This window comes from Neovison vison, chromosome 10 (genome assembly GCF_020171115.1).
Source record: "Neovison vison isolate M4711 chromosome 10, ASM_NN_V1, whole genome shotgun sequence".
In the NCBI taxonomy this organism is placed as follows: domain Eukaryota; kingdom Metazoa; phylum Chordata; class Mammalia; order Carnivora; family Mustelidae; genus Neogale; species Neogale vison.
This window is the reverse complement of record NC_058100.1, coordinates 61733425-61758689: the sequence shown is the minus strand read 5'-3', so window position 1 is coordinate 61758689 and position 25265 is coordinate 61733425. Positions and strand designations below refer to the sequence as shown.

The window sequence follows — 25265 nt, the reverse complement described above, 5'->3', positions numbered from 1 at the left end:
TCCATTTCACAACGAATGCAGGGGCGGCTGGGTCAGGGGTGAGTCTAGAGGGAGCTGGAGAGCCCGGGGAGGCTCATGGGGACCAGAGGACCCCATGGTTGGCCAACGCGTGTGTTCTGAGTGGTGGGAGGTCTTTGCAGGTCCCTGCTGGTGCCACGCCAGCTGAGGGGAGTGCAGGTCCCGCGGGCTTCAGAGCACCCCAGCCGCTGCCCCCCAGCCCTCCCAGGAAGGAGGGAGGGAAGGCGGAAGAACACTCCAGTACCATCACCTCTCCTGCGGCTTGGGCTAAATCACAGCGTGTATCTTCCCTCCTCTGAAACCTCCTCCAGGATGGAGAACCAGGGTGCCGGGAACACCAGTGCAGCAGAGAAGCCAGCACAGAGCCGCGGAGGGAGTACCCCTGGGGAGTGAGTCCTGGCTGTTCACATGGGCTCCCAGACCTGTTTCTCTGGGCAGAGCGCAAGTAAGAATGCCTGGAGTGGTTCCGAGGCTGAATAAAGATGTGGAGAGACATGGCTGGTGCCAAGATGACCCTCAGCAGACACGGCCCCCTTCCCAGGGATGCAGACCCAGGGCTGATGGTGTGGGCGCAGGAAGTCTGGGGCAGTGCAGTCTGGGTAAGAGCAGAGTCGCACAGTGTGGAGCCGGGAAGGAGCCTGGGGACCACCTCCCCCCCCAAGTCAGGTCCCTTTGCATGGGAGGAAGGGATTCAGTGAGTGAGGCTTAGAGCCCAGAGCCTGACCTCTAGCAGACACACTGGGTCCTAGGGGTACCTGAGGGGCTACGGTCTCAGAGCACACATGGGCAGGACCCCCTGTGAATCGGTAACCTTGGGCAAGCTTGGAGGCCGCTGGAGCCTGTTTCCACTCTGCCAGGCAGCTCCATGCCTCTCACTGTGCTTGTCAGGATGAGTGACCACGCATTAACAGCACCTCCGCAGCCCCGGGCATAGCACAGGCATCTGAGGCCGGCAGAGGGAACCAAGGACATTCGGTTGCCTGAACTCCCGCTGGTGTCAGGGAGGAATGCAGGTGCCCCCGGAGCCATGCTGCCCAAAGGAAAGGGAGTTCTGGAGGTTGCCCTTCCTGGTGCAAAGTGCAAGGGAGGAAGGACGGGACAGAGAGCCATGAGGGCCCCATGTGAGGGACCTGCACACCCGGCCGGGCCTGGGACACGGCCACTCAGTTCTGTCCATGCTGCTTCATTTCTGCAAAGGAGGCACTGGGGCATGGGGGATTGGGGAGAAAGTCTCTCCGGAGACGTCTGAGGCATCCCCAACTCCGAATTCCATGACTGATGGTCCAGACTCAGCACGTCAATCCCGCGGTGACTCGGTCCCACCAGTCCAGCCAGGGCAGGAGAGTGTCCAGGTAATGAAGGGACACAGTTCTGCACTTTCTGGGGCTCGTGTGTAGGAGGGCAGAGAAAGCCTATACTCCCCAGCTTGCTGGTCTGGTGGGGGCGGCAGGAGGGGCACCAGCCCCACGCGGAGACCGTCCCAGCTGGTTGGCAGGTAACACAATGACACACGATCGCATCCCAGATGAACCCTTCATGTGCTCCGACTTTTTCTCGTGTAAGATGAGAAGGACACAGGCCCAGCGGGACTGGAATGGCCTGAGTGTATCCCGGACCTCAAGGAGCCCTCAGGCTGCCCTGAGCAGGGCAAGTCCCATGTGACAAGGCCCTGACTCCCTGCTGCCTGTCTCCTGCCCCCTTCATGGGTTCACTTCACGGCTGCAAGGTGCTTCCTGCCAGGGAAAGTGCATGGGGTCGTCTGGGACCTGAGGGGGTTGGACAATGCCTCCATGTCCACACCAGCGTTCAGTGTTGATCCTAAATCGGAACATTTCCAGGGATTTCACATTCGGCTAAACAGGGATTTTCGGACTCCTGTTTTTGTTCTTTCTCTGGAGAAGGCTGTGGGCCTACCCAGGCCCCCTCGGCGCTGGTGGGTTCTCAGGAAATCGAAATGCACATTCCCTGTAATCAGGTCTGAAACCGGCCAGTGAAGGGCGGAAACCAGCGCCGGCATCCTCAGCTGTGGGACTGGTCGGATGTAAAAACTCCGATGTCCAGCTTCTAACGAGGTCCAGCTTGCCTGCTCCTGGGAAAACGCCTGTGGAGGAGGTCTGCTTGGGGAGCCCTGCCCCAGTCATGGCAAGTGGAGTGGCTGCGTCCCTATTTGGGAAAAACAAGCACAAGAACCCCCAGGCCCCCCACCTTCCTGGACGGATGGCTGTGTTCCCGCCTCCTCCTTCCTTCTGTGGAGTCTATGACACAACATCACACCAGTTGTGCAACACAGGGACTGGGTGTCTACACACACCGCACAATGGCCGCCACAGTGAGCCTGGCAACCAGAGTTTCTTAGAGTCCACATTTAAGTGAAATCATGTGGTATTTGACTTTGCCTGACACTTAGTACCCTCTGGTCCATCCAAGCCGTTCCATGTGCCAAGATCGCATTCCTAATTTGACAGTTCACCAATGTTCCACTGTATACACACATATCACGACTTCTTCATCCACTCATCACTTGATGGACCCTCGGACTCATCCGTATCTTGGCTGTTCTGGATAACGCTGCTACAGACATGGGGTGCATGTTTCCCTTCGCATAGATTTTCATTTGCTTTGGGTAAATACCCAGCAGTGTGATTCCTGGATCATAGGGTACTCCTATTTCCAGTTTCTTTGAGGACCCTCCATCCCGTTTTCCAGAGCAGCTGCACCAGCTTGCATGCCCACCAACTGTGCACAAGGGCTCCCCTTTCTCTGCAAGCTTGCTGACACCTATTATCTCTGTGTTGTTCATTTTAGCCACTTAGGCAGGTGTGAGGTGGGATCTTACTGTCATTTTGGTTTTATTTCCCTGACGGTGAGTGATGCTGAGCGTCTTGTCGTGTGTCTGTTGGCCCTTTGCCTCTGTTTACTAATATTCTGTTGAGTTTTTACGTCTATGTTCCTCAGGGATACTGGCCTGTAACTTTTTCTGCTTGTGGTGTCCTTGTCTGGTTTGGGGATCAGAGTCATGCTAGCCTCACAAAATGAGTTTGGAAGCATTTCCTCCTCTTCAGCTTTTGGGAAGACTTTGAGAGGAACAGGTATTAAATCTTCTCTGAATGTTTGGTAGAATTCCCTGCGGAACGTGTGTTGTCCCGGACTCTGGTTTGCTGGGAGGTTTGAGATTTCTGGCTCTATCTCCTTCCTAGTCATCAGCCTATTTAGACTCTCCATTTCTTCATGATTCGGTTTGGGAAGATTTTTTTTTTTAAATTTATTTGACAGACAGAGATCACAAATAGGCAGAGAGGCAGGCAGAGAGAGGAGGAAGCAGGCTCCCTGCTGAGCAGAGCGCCCGATGCGGGACTCGATCCCAGGACCCTGAGATCATGACCTGAGCCGAAGGCAGCGGCTTAACCCACTGAGCCACCCAGGCGCCCCCGGTTTGGGAAGATTTTAAGTTTCCATGGATGTATTCCTTTCTCCCAGGTTGTCAAACCGGCTTACGTGTAATTGTTCATAGTGTCTTTTACAAGCCTTTGTATTTCTTGGAGTATCAGTAAAAACTTTTCTTTCATATCTGAGTTTATTTAATTGAGCTCTTTCTCTTTTTCCTCTTGGGGAGTCGACCTAAGGGTCTGTCAGTTTTGTTTATCACAGAACGTACTCTTGGTTTCATTGATCTTTCTGTTGTCCTTTTAGCCATTTTTTCCTCTCTGATCTTTATTTGAGATTTATTTGAGAGAGAGAGAGAGCACGCGCACATGTGCGCACAAGCAGGGGGAGCAGCAGGCAGGAGGAAAAGCAGCTTCCCTGCTGAGCAGGGAGCCTGATGCAGGGACTCCATCTAAGACACTTAACCCACTGAGCCACCCAGGCATCCCCTCCTCTCTGATCTTTATTATTTCCTTCCTTCTACTAACACTGGATATTTGTTTCTTTTCTAGTTCTTTGGGCTGTGATGCTAAACTGTTGAGATGCTCCTGGAGGTAGGCCTGTATTGTCATGAAATTCCCGCTTAGAACCCCTTTTTGCCATGTCCTATGGATTTCACCATGGCACATCTCCATTTTCTTTGGCCACACTCCTATGACCCAGCACTTGTTCAGTCATATATCGTTTACTCCACATATCTACTTTTTCCAGATTTCTTCTTGTCCCTGATTTCTAGTTTCCTACCTTTCAGTTCAGAAAAGATGCTTGAAAGGTTTCGGTCTTCCTGTGTTCACTAAAGTTGTTCTGTGGCCCAACAGGTGACCTGCCCTGGGCAGCACACCACATGTCCTTGAGAAGAATGAGTATCCTGCTATGCTTGGATGGAACAGTCTGCACATACCTGTTAAATCCATCTGGCTTAATGGGTTGATAGAGACTGATGTTTCCTGATTGACTTTTTGTCCTTTCCTTAACAACCACCCACTGACGTAAATGGGATGTTAAAGCCCCTTGCTATTATTGTATCAGCTGGATCAACTTCTCCCCTTGGATCTTTTAATGTTTCTTTACATATTTAGGTGCTCCTGTGTTGGGTACAAACACATTTATAAAAGCTCCCTCTTCTTGATAAATTGGCACATTTATCATTCTGTAGTACGGCAGTCAAGGATATTTCACTGTCCTTTGTTACAGTCTTTGTCTCCAAGTCTCTGACAGAACTGCTGCTGCTACCCCAGTTTTCCCACTCACTTCCCCGTGCATGGGATGACTTCTTCCGCCCTTCCCTTTCAGTCCCTGTCCTGACTTCTGAAGGGAGTCCTCTGTAGGCAGCAGAAACGTGAGTCTCCCCCTTTAATCTATTAACCCACTCCCTGGCTTTTGTTTGGAGAATTTAGTTCATTTACATTTAAGGTAATTACTGATAGGTGTGTACTGACTGCTTTTTTGTGGGGTTTTGGCTGTTGTTTCTCTCTGTTCCTTTCTTCTCTTTTTCTCTTCCCTTGTGGTTTGAGAACTTTCTCAAGTGTTATGTTCAGATCCAACTCTCTTTTGTCTATTTACTATACATTTTTGCTTTATGGTCACCGTCAGGTTTGCATACATGTACCTATATTTACCTCAGTGCATTTTAAGTTCATAGCAACATAAATTTGAATGCATTCCAGAACAGGACATTTTTATGTTGTCACCTTTTGTATCGCTTTATTTTATGTATCTGTTAACTAACTAACTAATGTAGTTTCAGTTAATTTTGTTACTTTTGTCTTTTAACTTTCAAAGCAGCTTTATAAGTAATTAAGCCACTACCTTTACTATATATTTATTCTTTTAAGTGAGGTTTTTAGTTTCATATTTTTTTGTTATTAATTAGTGCCATTTCTTTTCAGTTTAATCACTTCTTGTAAGGCCAGTTTAGTAGGGGTGAATTCCTTTAGCTTTTGTTTGTCTAGAAAACTGTTCATTTCCCCTTTCATTCTGAATGACAACCTTACAGGATAGAGTATTCTTGGTTGGACATTTTCTCCCTTCAGCACTTAGAATATGTCCTGCTGCTCCCTTCTGCCTTGCAAAGTTTCTGAGAAATCTACTGATAGCCCATGGGTTTCCCTTGCATGTAGTAAGCTGTTTCTCTCTTGCTGCTTTTAAGATTCTCTCTTTACCCTTTGACATTTTAATTATAATGTGTCTTCATGTGGGAGCTCTTTTGATTTATCCAATTTGGCACTCCCTGGGTTTTTTGGATGTGGACATCTCTTTCCTTCTCAGATGAAGGAAATTTGGGGCTGCAAATTTTTTTCTGCAAGTAATTTTTCTCCCCCTCCTTCTCCTTCTGGGATGCTTACAATGTGGATGTTATTCCATGTGATGTCCCAGAGATCCCTTATGTTATCTACATTTGTAAAGCCTCTTTTTCCTTTTTGCTGCACTGTCTGGGTGAGTTCCACTGCTTCTATATCTTCTGTTCTTCTGTTCATCAGCTGTTGAGCCCCTCTAGTATATTTCTCAGTTCAGTTCTTGTATTTTTGAGGTCTGTGACTTCTGTTCGGTACTTTCTTGTTTTCTGTCTCTTTGTTAAAGATCTCACTGTGTTCATCCATTCTTCTCCTGAGTTTGGTGAGTATCTTTATGACCATTACTTTGAATTCTTTGTCAGAAGGATTACTTAGCCTTGTATCACTAAGGTCTTTTTCTTGGGTCTTATCTTGCTATTTCATCTGAAACATATTTCTCTGTGTCCTATTTTGCTTGATTCTCTGGGTTTGTTTTTATGGGTAGGTGAAACAGCTACCTCTCTCCATCTTGGAGTGACATTTGGAGGTGATGAAACTTCTTTGTCACCCTGCCCTAGCTCTTGGCTGTCTCTCAAACCTCTGTGATTTTTTAAACTGCCTGATCTATTCTTGATAAGTCTCCCCATCAAAGGTATGCCAAGACCTGTCAGTAGGAATCTCACTTAGTACATTGCTTTTGGCTGACTGGTAGCCAGAGCCTCAGGCAGCAGCTTTTAAAGTCTGCAAATATATACAGTCCTATGGGCCAAAATTGTGACCCTTGCTGGTCTCTAGACCAGGAGATGTGGGGGTCCCCTGGATGACATGGCAAATCTTGATCCTTTCTAGATTTCATTCCATCTTTTTCCATAGATACCTACCAAAAGAAGGACTTCTAGTTAAAGGATCTAGTTCTCTAACTTAACAGTAGGAGACCAAAGAATCTTTAACTGAGTGGGGGGGCGGGCAGTCACAATCAAGGATTCCAAGTTCCACGTCTGAGCTTCAACCATCGGCCTTCCCAGTGTTTGCCACCCTCCTCAAAGATGTAGTCATGGGACCTCTGCTGGCGACCTGAGCCAGGAATGCCAGTCAGCAGATCCCCACCACTCTGAGCTACTTCCAGGCCATTAGAAAACCTGAATGTGAGGAGAATGTTCTGGATACTTAAGGCTTTTGGATGGTTCTTCCCCACGTAGGGAAGAATTCTGGGCAGTTAGTGCCTCTTCCTTGACAGCCCTAGGGTGCATGCTAGTCCCTGTGTAAGTACTGTTGCACAGGTCTTTCACTGACTTATTTGTACACCCCTCAATATCATCCATGTTACTACCCTTCAACCACTGGGCTGGCATCCTCACACAAACAGAAGCATGCTGCCTAGGCCAACGAGTCCCACCAACCTTCAAAATGCGTAGCCCTCCATAGGAGTGAGATGCTCAGACTCCTCTTCCTCCAAAGCTCAAGCCAAGAGAGAACTTAACTTCTGTTCTGTCTCCAGGAGAAAGAAACAAAACCCCAGGAAATCCCCAGGTAGAAATTTTCCTTTTACAGTTGTGATACCACCTGCAGGAACTGTCACTCCACCCCTCCCAAATGCACAGACACTCATGTGCCCTGGGGTAAAGGTAGCCGCGCCAAACAAGGAATGTCTGGAATGGCACTGGGCCCTGGATAAGGGGACTTATCACCTGCTTCTTCCCATTAGAGTATAAATTCTTTGGAATAACAAATTACTTCTGGTATTTTCTTTGTCATTCCCCAGTGCCCACTCTGGTGCTGCCCTGTGCCTAGCAGGTGTTCAGGACACACCACTGACAACATAAACTGAGTCCTAGCACTTGTAAATATGAAAATGCCCACATTCATTGTTACAGGTCAGGAGTTTCTTTGTTTTTCTAAAGATGTCTTGGATTATGTGTGTGTGTGTGTGAGAGAGAGAGAGAGAGAGGGAGAAAGAGACAGAAAGGGATGAAGGCAGAATGGACGATGCATAGGGTCATCATCCTGAGGCCGCAGTGAGCCAGGCTGGCACCCGGGGATGTGTGGAGCTCTGGCCAAGAACATTTATATGCACACATCTATTTTTGAAGGATGGACCAACAACCTGGTTCAAGACCTCACGATTTCTGTTGCTTTATCCACTGCCCCCAGCTCAGCTGCAGGGAACACAGGCTCCAGGGGCGTCTACTCTCAGTACAAGTGCACAGACATCAGAAAATACAACCCGTACCTTTGAAGAAGCTGCCAGAGCTTTTCCTTCCAAAGCATAAACTCCTTCACAAAGCGAGGCATCCATTCTGGGCTTGCTGACAGGTGTGTGGGGATGCCTGACGCCAGTGCCAGAGAGGCCTGATCTCAGAAGATGCCCCACGGCCCACGGAGGACAGGAGGCCCCACGTGGCAGAAAGAGCCGCCACAGCCAAAGAGATGGAGGGTCCAGAAACGTCATGTCACCCTTGCGGTGTCCATCCGGGCCTGTGAGAGGAGATACAAGCCTGGCCAGGCTCTGCACATGATGGGGACATGGGGTGCCAGGGGAGCAGTGAGCGGCTCTTGTCCGCCACACATCCCCTGAGGTGGAGAGCTCCACAGGGTCAGCAGCCAGTCTAGAAAGACGAACCCCTTCCTACGTGTTATTGCTTCCAAACTGCTGACTCTGCAAGAAAAGGTTATAAAAACATCACGCTGCTTGCCCACGAGGCTGCAAAGTGATCAGAACAAGCTCATTAGGTCATGTACCCTGATGATAACACGCACGAGCTCTGACAGAACCGGGACCCCTGTCGGGGTCCCAGTGCACCCGTTTCCCAGCTATGTCACTTGCTGAGTTTCTGGAACTTTACAGGCCCGGGCTGGCCCATCTTGTGAAGTGGGTCAAAACCAGCGCCTGTCTCACAAGGCGCTAAGTGGCTTGCCACATCAAACCTCTGGTCACATGCTAAGCTCTCAGAACCAATGGCATCACTGGTGCTGCTGAGCACCTCCTCCTGACACGTGGGATTCACCTTCCACGCGAGCACCAGAACACCCTGGATGATCCTGAGTGTGCACAGAAGTGTGGGTACTGGGCTCACACGGCCACACCCAGGTTCTCACTTATTTATTTAATGTACCTCTGCACAGAATTCCGAGAAGAATGATAACGGTGGCCCTGGAGGGAACACCCAGCATGTGCCACATGCCTCCCTAAATGTGTGATGTTCACGCTGGATTCTCGCGGTGTCAGGAGGCACGATGACCATCTGCCCCATGCGACAGGGGAGGGAACAGGGCTGACAGAGCTAAGTGATGCACCCCACAGCAAAGCCATCGTGTGGGAACCCACGATGTGAGCCCGGCCAGTCGGACGTCAGTCCATGCTCTTGCTCAACACTGCACGCTGCCTCCCGACCCACTTGGGGACCCCATCTCCTGGCTGTTGGTGGGTGTGGAGAAGGCTTGGGGTGGGGACCACAGCCGATGCACTGGTGGGTCCCGGGGAGCCCCAAAACGGAAGGGAACCAATTCCCTGGCACAGCCAACCAGACCCAGGCACTCAGGGGTCAGATCACCCCTACGTTTAAAAGCCCCTGAAGGCTCCATGCTTCCCAGCACCATGCAGTGGATTTCCCTGGGACATCAAGAAAAATCAGACTGCTAAGAAAGATGGGAAACTGAAGAAGGAACCAGGTGACAGAGGGCAAGGGGCAGAGTCCCTGGGGATGGGTCACTGACAACGGGTGCCCCGTGACAGCATGACTCCTCCTTTCAAAGACCGCATATGATTCCAGTAAGGCCGAGGAAGCAGCAACATCTGATGCATCTGGATAATCTTCCATGAATCCTTGCCTGGTACCCCAACCCATCATTCAACTTGGCCCCGTTTCTATCAAGTCTCGAAACACAAAAATCCTTCAGTCGGTGCTGTGCCTCTTGGTTCTGAATCCCAGTTTTGGCATCTTTGCCCAGTTAGCAGTTCAAGGTCCCACGAGTGCTTCCACCAGATACTTTACAGGGAGAGCAGACATGCGAAGATTATTCAACACATACACATGGCGTACATACACGTGTACATGTGCATGTGTACGCACACGCACACACACATGCACGCAGCCATACATGCGCACACGCACACCAAAACCTCAGAGGAAAGGCCACTGTGGCCTTTGTGGCAGTGGTCACCCTGGCCATAGCCCTTGCTGGCGGAGGACGGGGCTGCGCTCCAGCTCTGTGTTCCAACCTTAGCTACCAGCTACTAACACCAGGGTCTGTTTCATTTGCTCCCTTCACATCCTCCAGACTCCACAGAAACAGCTCTCAAAGTTTCAAAATAAAGCTTATCGGAAGGTAACCGATTGAAAAACATTTAAACCAAACTTGTCAAGATCTTGAAACAGGCATCTCGGACTGATAGAATCGTAATCATGACACCGTCCACCCAATCTAGTTCTGGCTTTCTGAGCAGTGAGACACCCCCAGGCCCAGAGGAGCCCCTTTCCTTATGGGCCAGGCTCACCTCTACCTGCCTGCCCTTCTGGACATGGGGGACACCCCATCCCTGCAGGTGAGGGTCCCCAGATTCCAGTAAGTGCTCAGTTATGGATGCTCAGTTATGTTTGAATTGAAAGAATTTAACAAATGAGTTAAGTCCCATGCAATATTGAGAGCACACTCAAATTAAGAAATGATTTGTCATTTATCTGAAATTCAGCTTTTACCAGGCATACCGTGTCTTACCTGCCACATGCACTGGAGGCCCAACCCCAGGGACCTGGGACAGGTGGAGGCCGGACTCATGAGGGCATGCCTGCTGCTGTCCCAGGGGCCCCCACTAGCCCTTCCCCAGCACTGCTTTAGGACGCCCCCCGGCCTCTTTTGGCTGTCAGCACTCCACACACCCCATGGTCCAGCCGCGTCTTCCTGCTGCATGCACACCCTTGAAAGAACGTCATGTGATCGTGTCTTGTTTCCAGGAAAAGCTCCAGGGGGCTCCTAACTGGAGCCTGCTTTTGTTTTCCTCTTCCCCCTCGTAGACCCATCCTGCACACTGTGCTCAGAGGCCAACACGCAAATCAGCGTGTGGACTTCAGTCATAATTTCAAGACCCACATGAAACTGAGAGCTGAACCAGTATGCCCACCTTCGCTAGCAGGAAACCCCTCAGACCTGGGCCTGCTGCTGTCCCTGGATGCCCTGTCCCCTCACTACTGCAAACCACTGCTCAGGGTAATGACACACATTCGAGGAGAACAGGAAGAAAGGAGCCCTCAGCTCCAGGCTTCCCAGCGTGTGCCAGCCACGGCTCGAGCCAAGCCATAAAATGCACGGAACAGGGAGGAGCACGGACAACACAATAAAGCAAGGGGAAAATGAACGACGCCATAATACAGTCTGTTTTCATTTCGTGCAGGGAAAATTAATTTTTAGGACATTTCACTTAACTTGGCAATATTTTACGGTTTAACCTCTGGTGCCTGAAGCTCCTCTCTTTCATCCCCTTAAGCTTCAGACGGGGGAAGCCCGTTTTACGACTAGCTGTAGGTCCTGCCTCTTGGGGGATGACCAGCCTCACGGCCCACCTCAGGGCCGTGTGCACTCAAGGAACGGGAGTTGCGCTGACCAGGGTTCCCAGCTCGTCACCTCCCGCAGGAGCATCCGCTGTAACTGTGAGTCGCCCTCCCGAAGAGTGGACACATTACCTTCCAGAGCAAGGCACCGGGGTGGGCTGGTCGACCAGATGAGGCTGTGTAGGCACTCGAGGTGCTCGGCCCCCTCCAACTTGTACCCAGGGAAGCAGTGGTAGGAGATGACCGTCCCCACGGGGAAGGAGGTCTGCAACTCGGAGATGTTCGCGTAGCCATTGGAAGAGGCAAGAGGTCTCAGGCAGCCTGTGGCGAGGAAAAGAGGAGGGACGGTCGCACTTGGTCCCCTCTGCACCAGCGAGACCCGCAAAACCCTGGCCCCCTGCCCGCCTCCAAGGGCTCTTCAGCCAGACGCCCGTACCACTTTCCTGTTCGATTCATGTTGCAGAATTTGGCGTCACGCTTGCAAACCACACAGAGAGGCCCAGGGGAAGAGGGAGGAAGTGGGGGGGGGTACAGCTGGGATCAGGGAGCCCCAGATACACCTCAGAATCACCCGGGAACCTTTAAGCTACACGATCCTGGCTGTGAGCCCTAGGTCTATGCACGGCCAGGGCACCCCGACTTTTTAAAATCTCCCCAGGTGATGCTAACATGCTCTTGGGGGTGAGAAGCACTGAGGTGCTGTGCAGCAAACATACACCCCAACTGTTTCAATGATGAGGACACCTGGGGGGGGTCTGAGGAGGTGGCAGCAAAAACCCCAGTCCCCTGCTTGGACTGTGAGGCAGGGGCCTGCAGACCCAGTGTGATGCCACGTGAAGATCAATTTGCATTTTAGGTGCACTTGACATGGTTCTCAGCCTTGAGAACTACCCAGAAAAAGGGTGTCTCAGAACACACCCCGCTGGGCCCTCTCAAGGAGCTCCTGGTCTGGGTCTGCGCAGAGCCCAAGGACATGCACGGCAGGCATGGGGCTGGGTGCCGTAAGCCCCCACAGCACACCCAGAATTCTCCATGCTGTCTGTGTCCCCACACTTCTGCTTCTGCCAAACGGAAGCTGCTTTTCCGTGTTGAAACCCGAGCTGCCTGGGGAACATTCCCAGTGGCACAGAATCCTGTTCTGTGTGGCCCCCGCTGCAATCCTGGCATTTCCTGTCGGTGTCAGTGGTCTCACTAGAGGAAATAATGACCCTGCAGAGCTGGGGCTCTTCCCGCGGAGAACTAATTGTGTGTGAAGTAAATAATGTATAATGGAAATCCCGACTCTCCCTTCCAGTCGCCGCGCACGGATCACAGCATGCCCATGGCAGCAGATGTCTGAGCTCTGCTCCCGAGCTGGCTTGCTTTGACATTCTGAGCCCCGAACGGCTTCATGCTCCGCCGACTGCCCTGGTCAGTGAGCTGGTACGTGGGGTCTATGTTTCGGCGTGAGACCAGGGAGAGGCCAGGGCAGTCCTGGCATGCAGAACTTAGGGAAATGCTCCCTTTGGGGCCAACAGTTTCCCGTGCCACAGAGATCCATGGACCTACTACCACCCAGGCCACATCTGAGACACGTGGCCACATCCTTTCTCCACGGCCTGGAAGGATTTACCCGTTGAGCTGAACATGAACTGTGTTCACAGGGAAAGTGAAATGCTGGGGAGGAGGGGGAGAGTGGGACTCAGGAATAAACAGAATTCGTGACTGAGAAAAGTAAGACAAGCATGTCAACAGGAACAACTGACCATATCAGAGTCCCTAAGTGCCGTTCAAATGAGCTAGCACAAGGGACAGTGCCCACGGCTCCTCCCAAGAAGGAGTGTCATTCCTGGCCACTCCCACAGAGAAGCTGGAGTCCCCTGAATATAAAACGGACAGACCCACAGTGAACAGCAGGCGCGTCTGGACACTGATCTCCAAAACACAAAGTTCCCAAGCAAAACATGGCCTTGGAATATGCCCGCCTGCTTGCCTGCCCCAAAAGAAGCCAGAAGGGGTTGTAACTCCAGTAGTAAACCAGGGAAAGAGAGACATGCTCCTTGGCTGGGGACAGCCCATCCCAAGCATGGCAGCAGACACCAGGCTTTGACACAATAGCTTGGTGCAACCTCTATTTACACTTCCAGGCAATGGCGAGCCGGCTTGTCAGGATCTGGAGGTGCAAAGAAAAGCCACAGGACGAGACGTCATGCTAAGGGCCAGTCATGCTCCCCCTGGCGCTCCGAGGTGTCAGGCCATCTAATGCCGCCAGACCCCTCACACCCATGCCATGTTGGGCAGTCACTGCTCGGGCAACCAGGCCCCTACCTGCCTCTGCATGGAGATGAGGTCAGGGCACAGACCAGGGGACATGCCCTGAGGGAGGGTGGTGTGGGTGACAGTGCTATCCGAGGAAGGGCACCTTCCAAGAGCAGCCAGCCGGCTCTGGGCGACGCTCTGAGATGCGAGCGCAGGGTGGTGGACAGAGCAGGGCAGGAGGCCACACCTGAGCCCCTGATGAGGATGCCACCCTCAGGCATTTCTTAAGAAATAATAGGGACCAAAAGAACTCATAAATAGGTGCACGGTATTTGCAAGACCTAAGAGGAAGAAGCCTCTAGAAAGGGCAGGAGAACAGGGGACAGTGGGGGATGCGGGATTCATGAAGGCAGAGGGGGCTGGCATCCGAGGGAGCGTTCTTGGCCCTGGGAAGGAAAGGGACCAGTGGTTGGTAACGTTCACGTGAACATTCAGCCCAACCTCAGAGCACGCAACAGCTCTCCACAGCCTCCCCCGAAGTGCCCCCAGAGCACATGTATCCCTGGAAATGTCATCTGTGCAGGCCACGTGGCACAGGGAGTTTCAGCAGAGAAGCTCACAAGGGGGTGGCCTGGCTGCCCTTGGTCCTTCCGATCCAGAGCCTTTGTTTCTGCAAAGGGCCATGCATGACTCTTAAGCCCTCACAGAAGGAAATAACTCATTTCCGACCCCGGGGCACACAGAGTAATATCAGAGCCTGCCGGCCATGACCTCGAGCCCAGCGCCAGCATTCGTCTCGACTGGAACACGCCAAGGCTCCGGCGCAAACAAGCCTGCTCCCCGAAGAATGAATTATGCACTGGCTTTCAAGTCACACGTCAAAAAAATAAAATCAGAATTAATGTGCACGCGAGGACTTATTTTCACAAACAGGGTCCTCCGTGTTGGCCCAGGCAAATGTTAAAAAGGCAAGAGGATTTTTATTTACCGTGTAGTTTGGATAAAATCTGAATTTGATTATTTTTCTGCTCCTCATGCATTATAAAAATGGATAACGTTAAGAAAAAATAGCCTCTGTAAAGATGCGCCTTTAATCTACCCTCACCACCACTGAAATAAGTATAAACGTTCTGCTGTTTTCATTAAAAATGCCATAGTTCATCATCGCGCTCACAGCCTGGTTACAAAATGCCTCTTTCTTAAAAGACTTTTGGTTCTCGGTGTGAAGGAGAAGTCAACATGCTCAAGAACAAGGGCTCTTCTGGTCTGGGCTCTCTCGGTGGGCTCGTGGGGCTGGTGGGGACCGCAGGGAGGGTGTGGGGACGCCAAGGCCGGAGCCGGTGGGCCCTGCTTCCCTGCACGTCCCAGAGGAGAGACACGCACGTGCTCCCAGCCCGCGCCCCTACCTTGACAGAGCGGCAGGTTGTCCCACGTCCCGTCATCACGGCACAGAGAAACCATGTTGTACAGATCAGGGTAGCGGATCTTGAATCCCTCGTGACAGGTGACGATCAGCTTGTCTCCGTGTCTGTATGTCCTGTTATGAATCTCAGCATCGTCGATTTGAGGGATACGGCAATCTGCAAAGGTATAAAAAGGACACGTTATTTTTTTAAATTTCAGCCTTTTGTGCTTCCCAGCTTGGCACAAAGCTCTTCTTTTCGGACCTGGCCTCAGGCTTCCCTGTGATAAAAGGCTCTCGCACACGGACTGCTAGCCCCCCGGTCTGGAGGGGACTGAGGACAAGATGTCCCAATCCAGCCATGAAAGGAGCTTCACCTCCAGCCTGGATCCCTTCACACCACGCAGGAGCCTCAGGCGATTTTGGAAATAAGAGAGGAAGGACAGAGCTGGGGGCTCACAATGACCCGTTATGTGGTCCCACCCAGCCCACCGCCTCTGCCCTGGGGCAGAAGAAAAGCCTTGCAGAAAAAAGAAGGGAAAAAAAGGCCTTGCAGAACAGTGAGGGACAAGCGGGGGCCGCACCTGCTGGCACCTCCCTTCGACCGGATCCGCTCCACGCGGGTAATAACATGGCAGAACATGCAACCGCCAACACCACACAGGCCCCCACAGGTAGGTGACCTGCTTCCTGGAAGTAGGTTGGAGCAGAATACAGACTCGGAAGCCGTCTGTAGCCCAGCGTCCGGGGCGCAGGAACAGGGAGTCCGCACAGAAGGTGATTAAGAGATAAAATACAGTGGATAAATTATAACCCTCCACTTCGAACACGGTCTCCTCCCAATTCCGCGTGTGTCCCCGCATAACCTTGTGCAGCCAGCCCGGAGGCGTACAGAGGGTTTGCGCTCCAAGCTTCGCAAGTTTTAAAAATGAAGCAAAATCCAAGAACAGCATTTCGACAATCACAGAAACTTTCTCCAAGAGTTTCTCAATGCTCTAAGACTGGGTCTCTCAGCCACTCCCGAAAGCCTTCTGGATCAACCATACGGTTGGAATGGTGGGAGGCTTGACCATGAACTGTTGGCTCTGAGGCCTAAGCCCGGGAGTCCTGAAGCTGCGGAGGGAAGGGACCCAAGCAGCCAATGGCCGGGAACACAGGTGGGTTTAAAAAGCACATCCCGGGAGTTTTGATGTGGGGTTGGGGCTGGGTTTACAGGGACCAATGAAGAATCTGACAACAGACTCTAGAAAACAGAATGATCTCTTCCCGGGGTCATTCAAAGTCAAAGCTTGGGTGTGGCATCTGCCTTCATCTCCAGATTAGCTGGAAAACAGGGACTACACCCCTGCATTCTCCCACAGGCCCTTGGCACTCCGGGACTCCGCACGTGGCTGGCAAAGAAATGTCGAGGAAGTGCAGCCATGGAGCCCCGGGACAGCCCCATCATCCCTCTGTCTGCAAACTTCCGCAGGAAGCGTCCTTGATGGAAAACTGTTGTGGTTCCGGTTCGACCTCTCATTTTTGAGCTTCAAACTGTGGAAAGGGGTTTCCAACCTCTCACGTTTAACCAAAATTTTTCTACCAGAATAGACAAATTCCCCCAAAGTCAATGCCAGAATGATCCTGACTGGAGTCACAAGGAAAGTGACAACTTGGCACCACTGCCGCCTTCTTAATGGAAACGGGGAATCACGTCACAGCCAATAAAAACACCTTTATCCAGGCGCCCCTCTGTAAAACCCCAGCTGCCAACTGACCCCATGGTGCTGATTTATGAGACAAAGCCACCGTTCCCCTGACTGGCTTCCGACTTCTCCGGGAGCTGACCCAGGTCCTTAGCAGGCAGCCAGCATCAGTGAGTAAAGCCAGTGGACAGAAGGGACACTGCGGCCCGTGAACGCGTGGCCGCTGGCTGAGCAGAAGCAGCAGTCACTCACACAGAATGCCCTGAACTCCTGACCAGATGCCTGTGTCCACAGCCAGGAGCTGGGGGCCGCCACGGGGCACATGGCCCAAGGATCCCAGGGCACTACGGCCTCCCAAATTCTGCTCATGATGGAGTCACCATGGGGACTGGCTGCTATGGAACAGAGACTAGCACTGACCAGGGAGCTGGGAGCAGGCACCGGAGCTATGGCCAGGAGGCCAGGAGGGCTGTGGCCCAGATAAAGGACAGAACCAAACAGACCAGCTGTAGCTTCACAGAAGTCAGACCCCCAGAGCTGGGCTTTAAGATCCTACCCTTGAGGTCTGGCGCCTGACCCCCCACCCCCACCAGAGGAGGGGAGATTGGAAGACGAGCCTGGCCCAGCCAGGCCATCCTTAGCCAGACGCGACTATGCACTTCATGTCTATGGAAACAGATAAGCCAGGATCTTTAGTGCCCCAAAACGAATACATATAATCTTCATCAGTTCTGAAGTTTCAAACAGAAATAAGAGAAATTTCCTGCAGTATGAGTGCATCCCGTCAGCCGGAAGAATGTTTAAAAGCTGCTCCAGAAATGCCGTTACCAAGGATGACAGATAAAGCTCCATCGGTATCTGACTCTGGCAGGAGTGGGTATGTGATCAAACCCTACATAGACAGACACAAACGGGCACTTTGGGGATACAACTGAGAGGTTGCAAAGCTTCCACTTTGAGACATCCTTTCTCCCCAGACCACTGCACCACTGCATCTGAGTCCTGCTCGTGTAATAGGGGATTTAACAGAAACAAGTCAAAGAGGGGATATTAAGGCGATATTACACAGTTATACCTAAGAACAAATTATTCAATGACATTAGTTAGCACAGAGCAGGGTCCTAAGGAGCAGAAAAGGCAAAGTTCTAAGAATACATACCACAACCAATATTTACTGGCCTTTTTAAATGCCAGTTATATGTGAACATGAATCTGATTCCTTCGAGTGCCAACTCTGACACCCATTCTCCCTAAAAAGTGTTTCCAGGAACGTGACTACGTAATCCACTCTGGAGACACAGCATTCATATCCACACAGGAACGGAGCTGGAAGCCTCGCTGTAAAGGATGGTGTTGGATTTTGTTTACAACTGCATTTATAATGCCCGGTATTCATCCATCCAACCATCCATCCGTCCATTGGTGACTCGCTGAGCACCCAGCTGCAGGCGCTGGGCATGGAGAGTTAGGAATCATACCCTCGCCGCATGGAGAAGGCCGCTAACAAGTTAGTAAATCCGCAAGGTAGAGACTAACATGCAGTGATTGCCGCTCACATGAGGAGGAACAGGTGCTGAGGTCACAGGGACCTACCAGGGCCCCTGGAATCCGGGTGCATGGGACAGGCGCCCTGAGGAGATAATGTTTATGATGCAGGGCCACATGGCAAGGTGGCCTCATCGAGCAGGTCTGGGAGAAGGCAGCTTCAGGCAGAGGGAGAGCAGGTGCAAAAGCCAGGAGAACACGAGTATCCTTAAAAACACACAGGAGGGGGACACCTGGCTGGCTCAGTCCCAGGGTCCTGGGATCAAGTCCCGCATCGGGCTCTGGGCTCAGTACAGTGTCTGATTCTCCCTCTGCTCCTGCACGCGCTCTCTCTGACATATAAATAATAATAAATGAATCTTTTAAACACACACACACACACACACAGGAGGGTCCATGTATCTGAAATACAGTGAGCAAGGGGAGTTCATTAGGTAGTTCATTAGGTAGTTAGGACAGGACTGGAAAGAGGTTGTCTTTTAGATAAGCTCTCTGTTTCCCAGGATGATAAAACCATAGAAGGCCTTTGTCTCTGGGCAATATTCTCGGAGCCTGCATGTTCTACTATTCCTGATATGTTCCTGAGCCTGTCTGGGTTTTCAACGCTGAGTATCTTGGGCCAAAGGATTTATCAGGAAAGTCGATCTACAAAACCAAATAAACTTTTCATTACTGACACCTTATGGAAACCACAGCCTGCATGGGCTGCGCATAGCAGAAAATATTCATTTATTTCTAAAATCCTTTTCAAAATTTGTTTTGATTTTCAAGAGAAAGCTTGTGTAACCTGCAAGGCTGCAAAGTTAAAGAGGAAAAACCACACGCCTGTCTCAATAAATATAGAGAAGCGTCTGTATCACGTGACACAGACTCCTACCTGCAACACAGGGAGCCACCTTCCCTACACAGCATCCACCCGAGTCCCACAGCACCCGTTCTGAATGGTGACGCTGACCATCGTTAACTGAAGTATAGTTGACCAACCACATCCTCTTGCTTTTAGGCAGCACCACAGTGATTCCATAATTCAGAACTTCCGACAGTGTCGCCAGGGGTGTCCCCGTCTGTCCCCACACACCGTGGTCACAGTACCGCAGACAGTACTCCCGGGCACATGTTCCTTCCTGCGACCCACCTCACAGCTGGAGCTCTCTCAGCCCTGCTCACCCCCCCCGCCCATGTTCGTTCCAACGCTTCTCTTACTTGTTCATTTGTTTTGTTCTTGAGATTCCACCTGTCACACACACCTGTCCTTCTCTGTGTGATTTCGTTCACCTTAGTTCTTTGTTTTCATTTTGACTCTTTTAGAAAAAGACCTCGGAAATAAAAGCAGAGACCACGCATGCTCTCAGCTTGGGGAAGCCTTTGCCTATGCTCAGCAACAGTCGAGTTCAGTGCTTCGGAGACGTCCATAAACACGGTCTATGCTAAGTCCGAGAAACAGTGAGCTGTCAAGGTCAGGAAAGCTCCGTCCACACCCACAGTCAGGGGTGGTAGGCAGAGAGACGGAGCCCTTGCCCGCAGCGGCACTGCCTCCCCTGCGGCAGCCCAACCTGCGGCGGAGACAGTCAGCCCCCTGCCCGCCGCCAGGTAACCTCTGAGCAGTGTTCTAAACTCACACACACCCACGCAGCATGAACCACACAGAGCAGACACCGCCACACTTGCCAGAGGTAGGCAGATACCTCGCCATGACAAGAGACCACAGGGTAACTGCTGGAAACAAATGCCCACCGTGCGGCCCTGTGTCCCTATCGAACCCCACCTGGAACAGATGCGACAGTGACTGAGCGGATCTCCCGAGTACCACACGTCCCGGCCTCCACGGGCAAGTCTGAGCAGCACATACTCTGCTTTCTCAGGCGCCGGGGCTGGGAGTGCGCGGCTGGCTAGGGACGCAGCAGTGAGCACCCCTTGTGTGACCTGAGCTGCTCTCCTGCCTCGACAGAAACCAGGACCTGGGCTGTCATGGCGGTAGAGGAGGGACACGGTGACTTGTGACACCGAGCCTCCTTTGCCCCCGGCCTGGCCACAATGCTCTCCCGCCAGCACGTGGGGTGGGCCCCTGGGCTGGCGCGGCTGGTCCCCACAGCCCCACGAGCAGCCTCCACGGATGAGGGGGGCACTTTACCTTCTTGTGCACAGAAGGGCTTATCACTGGGGATCCAGCCGAGGGTTCCATTGAGATGTCTCACACACAGCCTCTTTGTAGGGCCCTTGAGCGTGAACCCGTCTTGGCAGTGAAACTGGGTGACAGACCTTTCAAGGAAAAGCCCTCCACTGGGTGTCCTGAAGCCGTTCTCAGGGACGCCTGGGTCAGCACACACCGGAAGGTCATCGAACCCTACATTGACAGAGAGAAGAAAAGGAGCCTCTAAATATGCGCTTCGGAGGCTGGGAGCTGTCCTGCATCCGTGATGGACACTGTCACACACCGCGAACACCTAACCACTCCAGTCAGCCCAGAATGTCCGCATTCGGCTGTGTGCCACGCTGGCTTCTTGCTTAGAACAGCGCCCGTTAGCGTCCTCCGGCCCATGGCCGACCACAGCCCTTCGTGGAGGCTCGGGGAGGAGCAGGGGAGAAGGAAGCCACACAGGGAACGACGCTGTGCAAGACGCTGCAGGGGGGTGAGGCGGGAGGGTCGGGGAGGAGGCACGGACTCTGAGCCACCCAGCAGGCCAGACGACATTTCAGGGACAGAACCAAGGAGGTAGGACTGGCAGGGCTGTCATTCTCACAGGACAGGCCTGAGCCACCAACACCCGTCTCCTCCCCGGCCCTCACCCTGGCCCCACCCGCCAGGCCTCATCCAGACTTCCCGAGGATCGGGCAACCTTCCTAACCTCCCAGCCACCCTTTCTGCGCTCCAACAAGAGCTCAACCGCCCCGGGTGCTGAGCTGGGAGCCCTCCAAGGACGAGTCACCTGTTCATCTTTGTGACCCTCAGAAGCCGCCGCTGCCCCACGTCACCCCCTCGCATGTCCCAGGGAGGAGCAAAGGCCCACAGACTCCCACAGACTCCACAGTCACCCCACATGGGGAAGGGGTGACCCTCGAAAGCCGGGCTATGTGGAAGCAACGTGGATCCACAGAGCAGGATGGGCGTCCTGAGGTCCACAGATGACCCAAGGAGGGGCCGGGATCAGCACTGCGGGGGGGGTGGAAAGCAGGAACATGGCTGGCTTCGTGTCTTCAGTTTGCAGCAGAGTGTAGGTGCCCCCTCTGTGGGGGCTAGTCAACGTCAGCCCCCAGAGTCTGACACCCTTAGGGTAGCCCCAGGGGGCTGGGATACATGCAGGGAGCAGGGGAGGGCTGAAGCCCCCAGGGAGCCAGCCAGAGGGAGGACGGTCCTGAGGGCACCAGTGGGGTGTGGACGGTGGAGCTCAATCCAGGAAAAGGGACGGCTCTGCCAGGCCGGGCACAACCCTTCTAGCAGGAGCCCCAGGGGACAACGAAGGGGGAGCTGGAGACGGACCCTGACCGCCGCATGTGGGCCCAGGCTGGGACTTGATGCAGGCAGCAGAGATGTGAAGGAGTGGAGAATATTGTGCTGTTTTGGTTGTTTTAGGTGCAGGGGACACAAGCTGTGACATTAGTGTCAGGCACACAACACAGTGGTGCAACAAGTGTGTGTGTTACACTGAGGTCACATGAGCATGGCTGCCATCTTATCACCACACTTCACTGTGACAACAGCACTGACTGTGTTCCCGTGCTGTGCCGTTCCCTCCTCGGACTTACTCATCCCATTCCTGGAAACCGGACTTCCCTCTCCCCATTGCCCATCCCTCTCTTCCCTCCCCTCTGCAACCACCAGTCTGTTCTCTGTACTCAGGGCTCCGCTTCTCCTCTTGTTTTGCATTTGAGAGACCACAAAATCATAAAGTATTTCTTCTCTGATTAACTATGTCGCTTAACATAATACCCCCTTAGCTCCATCCATGTCCTTGCAAATGACAAGATTTCGTTCCAGAATTGATGGCTGAGTAATATTCTGCTCTGTATATACCACACCTTCATTATCCATTCATCCATCAGTGGACACTTGCCTTGCTTCCATACCCTGGCTACTGTAGATAATGTTGCCATGAACATCGGGGTGCATGTTATCTTTTTGAATTTGCGTTGTCATTTGCTTTAGGTAAATACCCAGTAGCACAATTGCTGGATCATCACATAGCTCTATTTTTAACATCTTGAGGAACCTCCACACTGTTTTCCAGAATGCCTATACCAGCTTGCATTCCCACCAACAATGCAGGAGGGATCCCCTTTCTCTGCATCCTTGCCAACATCTGTCGTTTCCTGACTTGTTAATTTTAGGCATTCTGTCTGGTGTGAAGTACTATCTTTCTGTGGTTTTAATTTGTACTTCCCTGATGCTGAGCGATGTTGAAAATTTTTTCATGTATGTGTTGACCATTTGGATGTCTTCTTTGGAGAAATGTCTGTTCATGTTTCCTGCCCATTTCTTGACTGTATTATTTATTCTTTGGGTGTTGTGTGAGTTCTTCGTATACTTTGGATATTAACCCCAGAGACTGAGACTTGAACAAAGGCATGGCTGAGAGCAGACCTGTATCTCAGCCCCTTCACACCCAGGCAGAGGACGGACTTGCACCGAGCCCTCAGGAGGCAGAAAGACCATCAGAAATGTCTCCTGGACCACAGCTGCACCAGGATCTGCAAGATGGTTTGTGAAAGGCAGACCCACAGACCAGGCACTCTCTAGGTGGGTGGGGGAAGGGCTGTCCTCCTGGAAAGCTCTCCAAACAGCTCTGAGCAGCCAGTCTGGCTCCTGAGAGGGCCAGTAGTTGAGGTATGTGGAGTCTCAAGGCTGCAGGAGATACTAAGGACCCAGATGCATGAATTCAGGGACCAAACGGACAGAGGCTGAGGGGAGAGGAAGGGGTTAAGAGAGGCGTCAAGGACAGCTGCCAGGTATGGGCACTGAGCCTGCACACAGAGAGAGGGGACGTGGTAAAGACTGGCCTGGGGACCAGTCCCAGTGTAGCAGGTGGATACGATGAGTCTAAGTCCTCAGGACACCGAGGCCAGGTGGGGGAGACCAGCTAGAGAGCCAAGTTGAAGCCATGATGTCCTGAGATGCATGAATGCACAAAGGTGGCAGCTGAAGGCACAGCTGGACGGCCTCCTGGGAACAAACACAGAGAGAGGATGACACATGCCTCAGACAGAAGCAGGCACTAGGGGCATGAGAACACAAGATGGCCTGAGCAAAGCAGCAAAGGTAAGGGGAGGCATCTCAGCCCCCAGGCAGGCAGCTGGGCAAAGGCGTAATATGCAGCCACTGGCTGCAGAGGAAGGAGCCGGGACAGCCACAGGGCTGGATTGGCCTGGGGGAGACTGCCTCCCCATGTGTCAGGGGGAGGCTGCAGCAAATGTGCACTGCCCATTCATAGTGCTGCATGGGGACAGAAGATCACAGGGCACAAGCCATCCCTGCATTAGGGCCAAGGGAGGGACTTTCCTGTTACCATATTAAAAATTGAGAGTGAAAGAGATCTGAACCCATGTCCACACAGCAGGGAGAAAGAAAGACTGCAAGTGAGTAGCAGATGGGGAAGCAGGTGTGTGGTGGAGAGGGGACCCAACCCTATAGGAGGGCCTTGACTTCTACTAAGGCAAGAAAGGGTTTTTCAGAACCCCCACTGAGGAAAGGGTGGTCCCCATGGGTATCCACCCTCTGGGATTAGCTCATGGGTACCTCCCCGGGAGCCATCCCTCCCTCTGCAAAGTATGACCAGGAGCCTCTCTTCCCATCAACCTGTGCCCAGCTCTCCTAGAGCTCCCTTCACACTGGCAGTGTTGTGCTCTGCCTCACAGCCTCTGCCACTGGGCTGTGAACTCCTGGGGTTGGAGAACCATGTCTTATCCTTCACTTCCAGCATGCCACAGGCGCTGCTAATGAAGGATAGAGAGAGGGAGGGTGAGATGGAAGGAGGGAAGGATAGAGGGAGGGAAGGAGGATGACTGGGTGGATGGATGGTTGGAGCATGGATGGAGGATGGATGGGTGGGTGGGTCGGCGGATGGAAGGATGGTGGATGCATGGATAGATGGATGGATGGATGAATGGATGGAGGATGTTGGATGAGGGGACGGTGGAGGATGGATGGACGGGTAGATGGAAGGGTAGATGGGCGGATAGATGGATGGAGGATGGTGGACGAGGTGACACTGGAGAATGGATGGGTAGGGGGATGAGGGGATGGATGAGTAGGGTGGGTGAGAAGACAGATAGATGGTGGATGGGGGGATGATAGAGGATGGATGGATGGGTGGGCGGTGGAAGGATGGTGGATGCATGGATAGACGGATGGGTGGATGAATGGATGGAGGATGTTGGATGAGGGGATGGTGGAGGATGGATGGATGGGTAGGTGGATGGATGGGTGGGGGGGATGAGGGGATGGATGGACAGATCAATGATGGATGGGTGGATGGGGGATGATGGAGGATGAATGGATGGGTAGGTGGGTAGATGGATGGATGTGCGATAGATGGATGAATGGGGGACAGATGGATGGTGGATGGATGAATGGATGGTGGATGGATGGATTTCACAGATGAGGGAGGCACTAAGTGCTCTCCCCTAGCACAGACAGGCTTTCTCCTACACCTTCTTACCCCCTCCCTTCTTCCACCATGAGTGGACTGAATTCCTTAATTTTTTTTATAACCTTCTTCCCATCCATATCTGCACACAACGCCCCCTCCTCTGCCCTCTGCAACATAGGGCCAGAGGTGGGTCTGGGTTGGGACTGGACTGAGTCATGGGTTTCTCTCTCAAACACACACTCTTTGGGCAGTCACACCCGCTAACAAATGAGCCACAGTGATCACCAATCACAGGCACAAACCCTCAGCTTGTCACACCCCCTGCCCCAGGCAGAGAGCCATTCTCTGTGAGAGGAGAGATAACCCAGGTGAGTGCTGAGCCTCTGTGGGTGCCAGCCCTGGATCCATCAGAATGACTCCTGTTCTCACAATAAATAGGACAACTATGCTGTGAAGACAGAGGAATTTCCTCAGGGACCCAGCTCTGTGCTCTCCTGACTTATTCCTCCCCTGCCCCCATCCCCTGCCTACAAGGGACCACACAGTTAGCT

At 52.4% G+C, this 25265-nt stretch overlaps 1 protein-coding gene across 2 annotated transcripts in view; it reads right to left on the bottom strand.

Annotated features, from left to right (window-relative positions):
- The window catches only part of SUSD4 (sushi domain containing 4), an 84112-nt gene that overhangs the window by 17847 nt on the left and 41000 nt on the right, over positions 1-25265 (bottom strand). Inside the window, exons 3-5 of one of the 2 annotated variants that reach the window (XM_044267440.1) lie at positions 20262-20474; positions 14905-15078; positions 11393-11581 (exon numbers count right to left, since the gene is read on the bottom strand). In XM_044267440.1, coding sequence (XP_044123375.1) covers positions 11393-11581; positions 14905-15078; positions 20262-20474 — 576 coding nt within the window. The remainder of the gene's footprint in view (positions 1-11392; positions 11582-14904; positions 15079-20261; positions 20475-25265) is intronic. The other variant, XM_044267441.1, reaches the window with a different exon arrangement.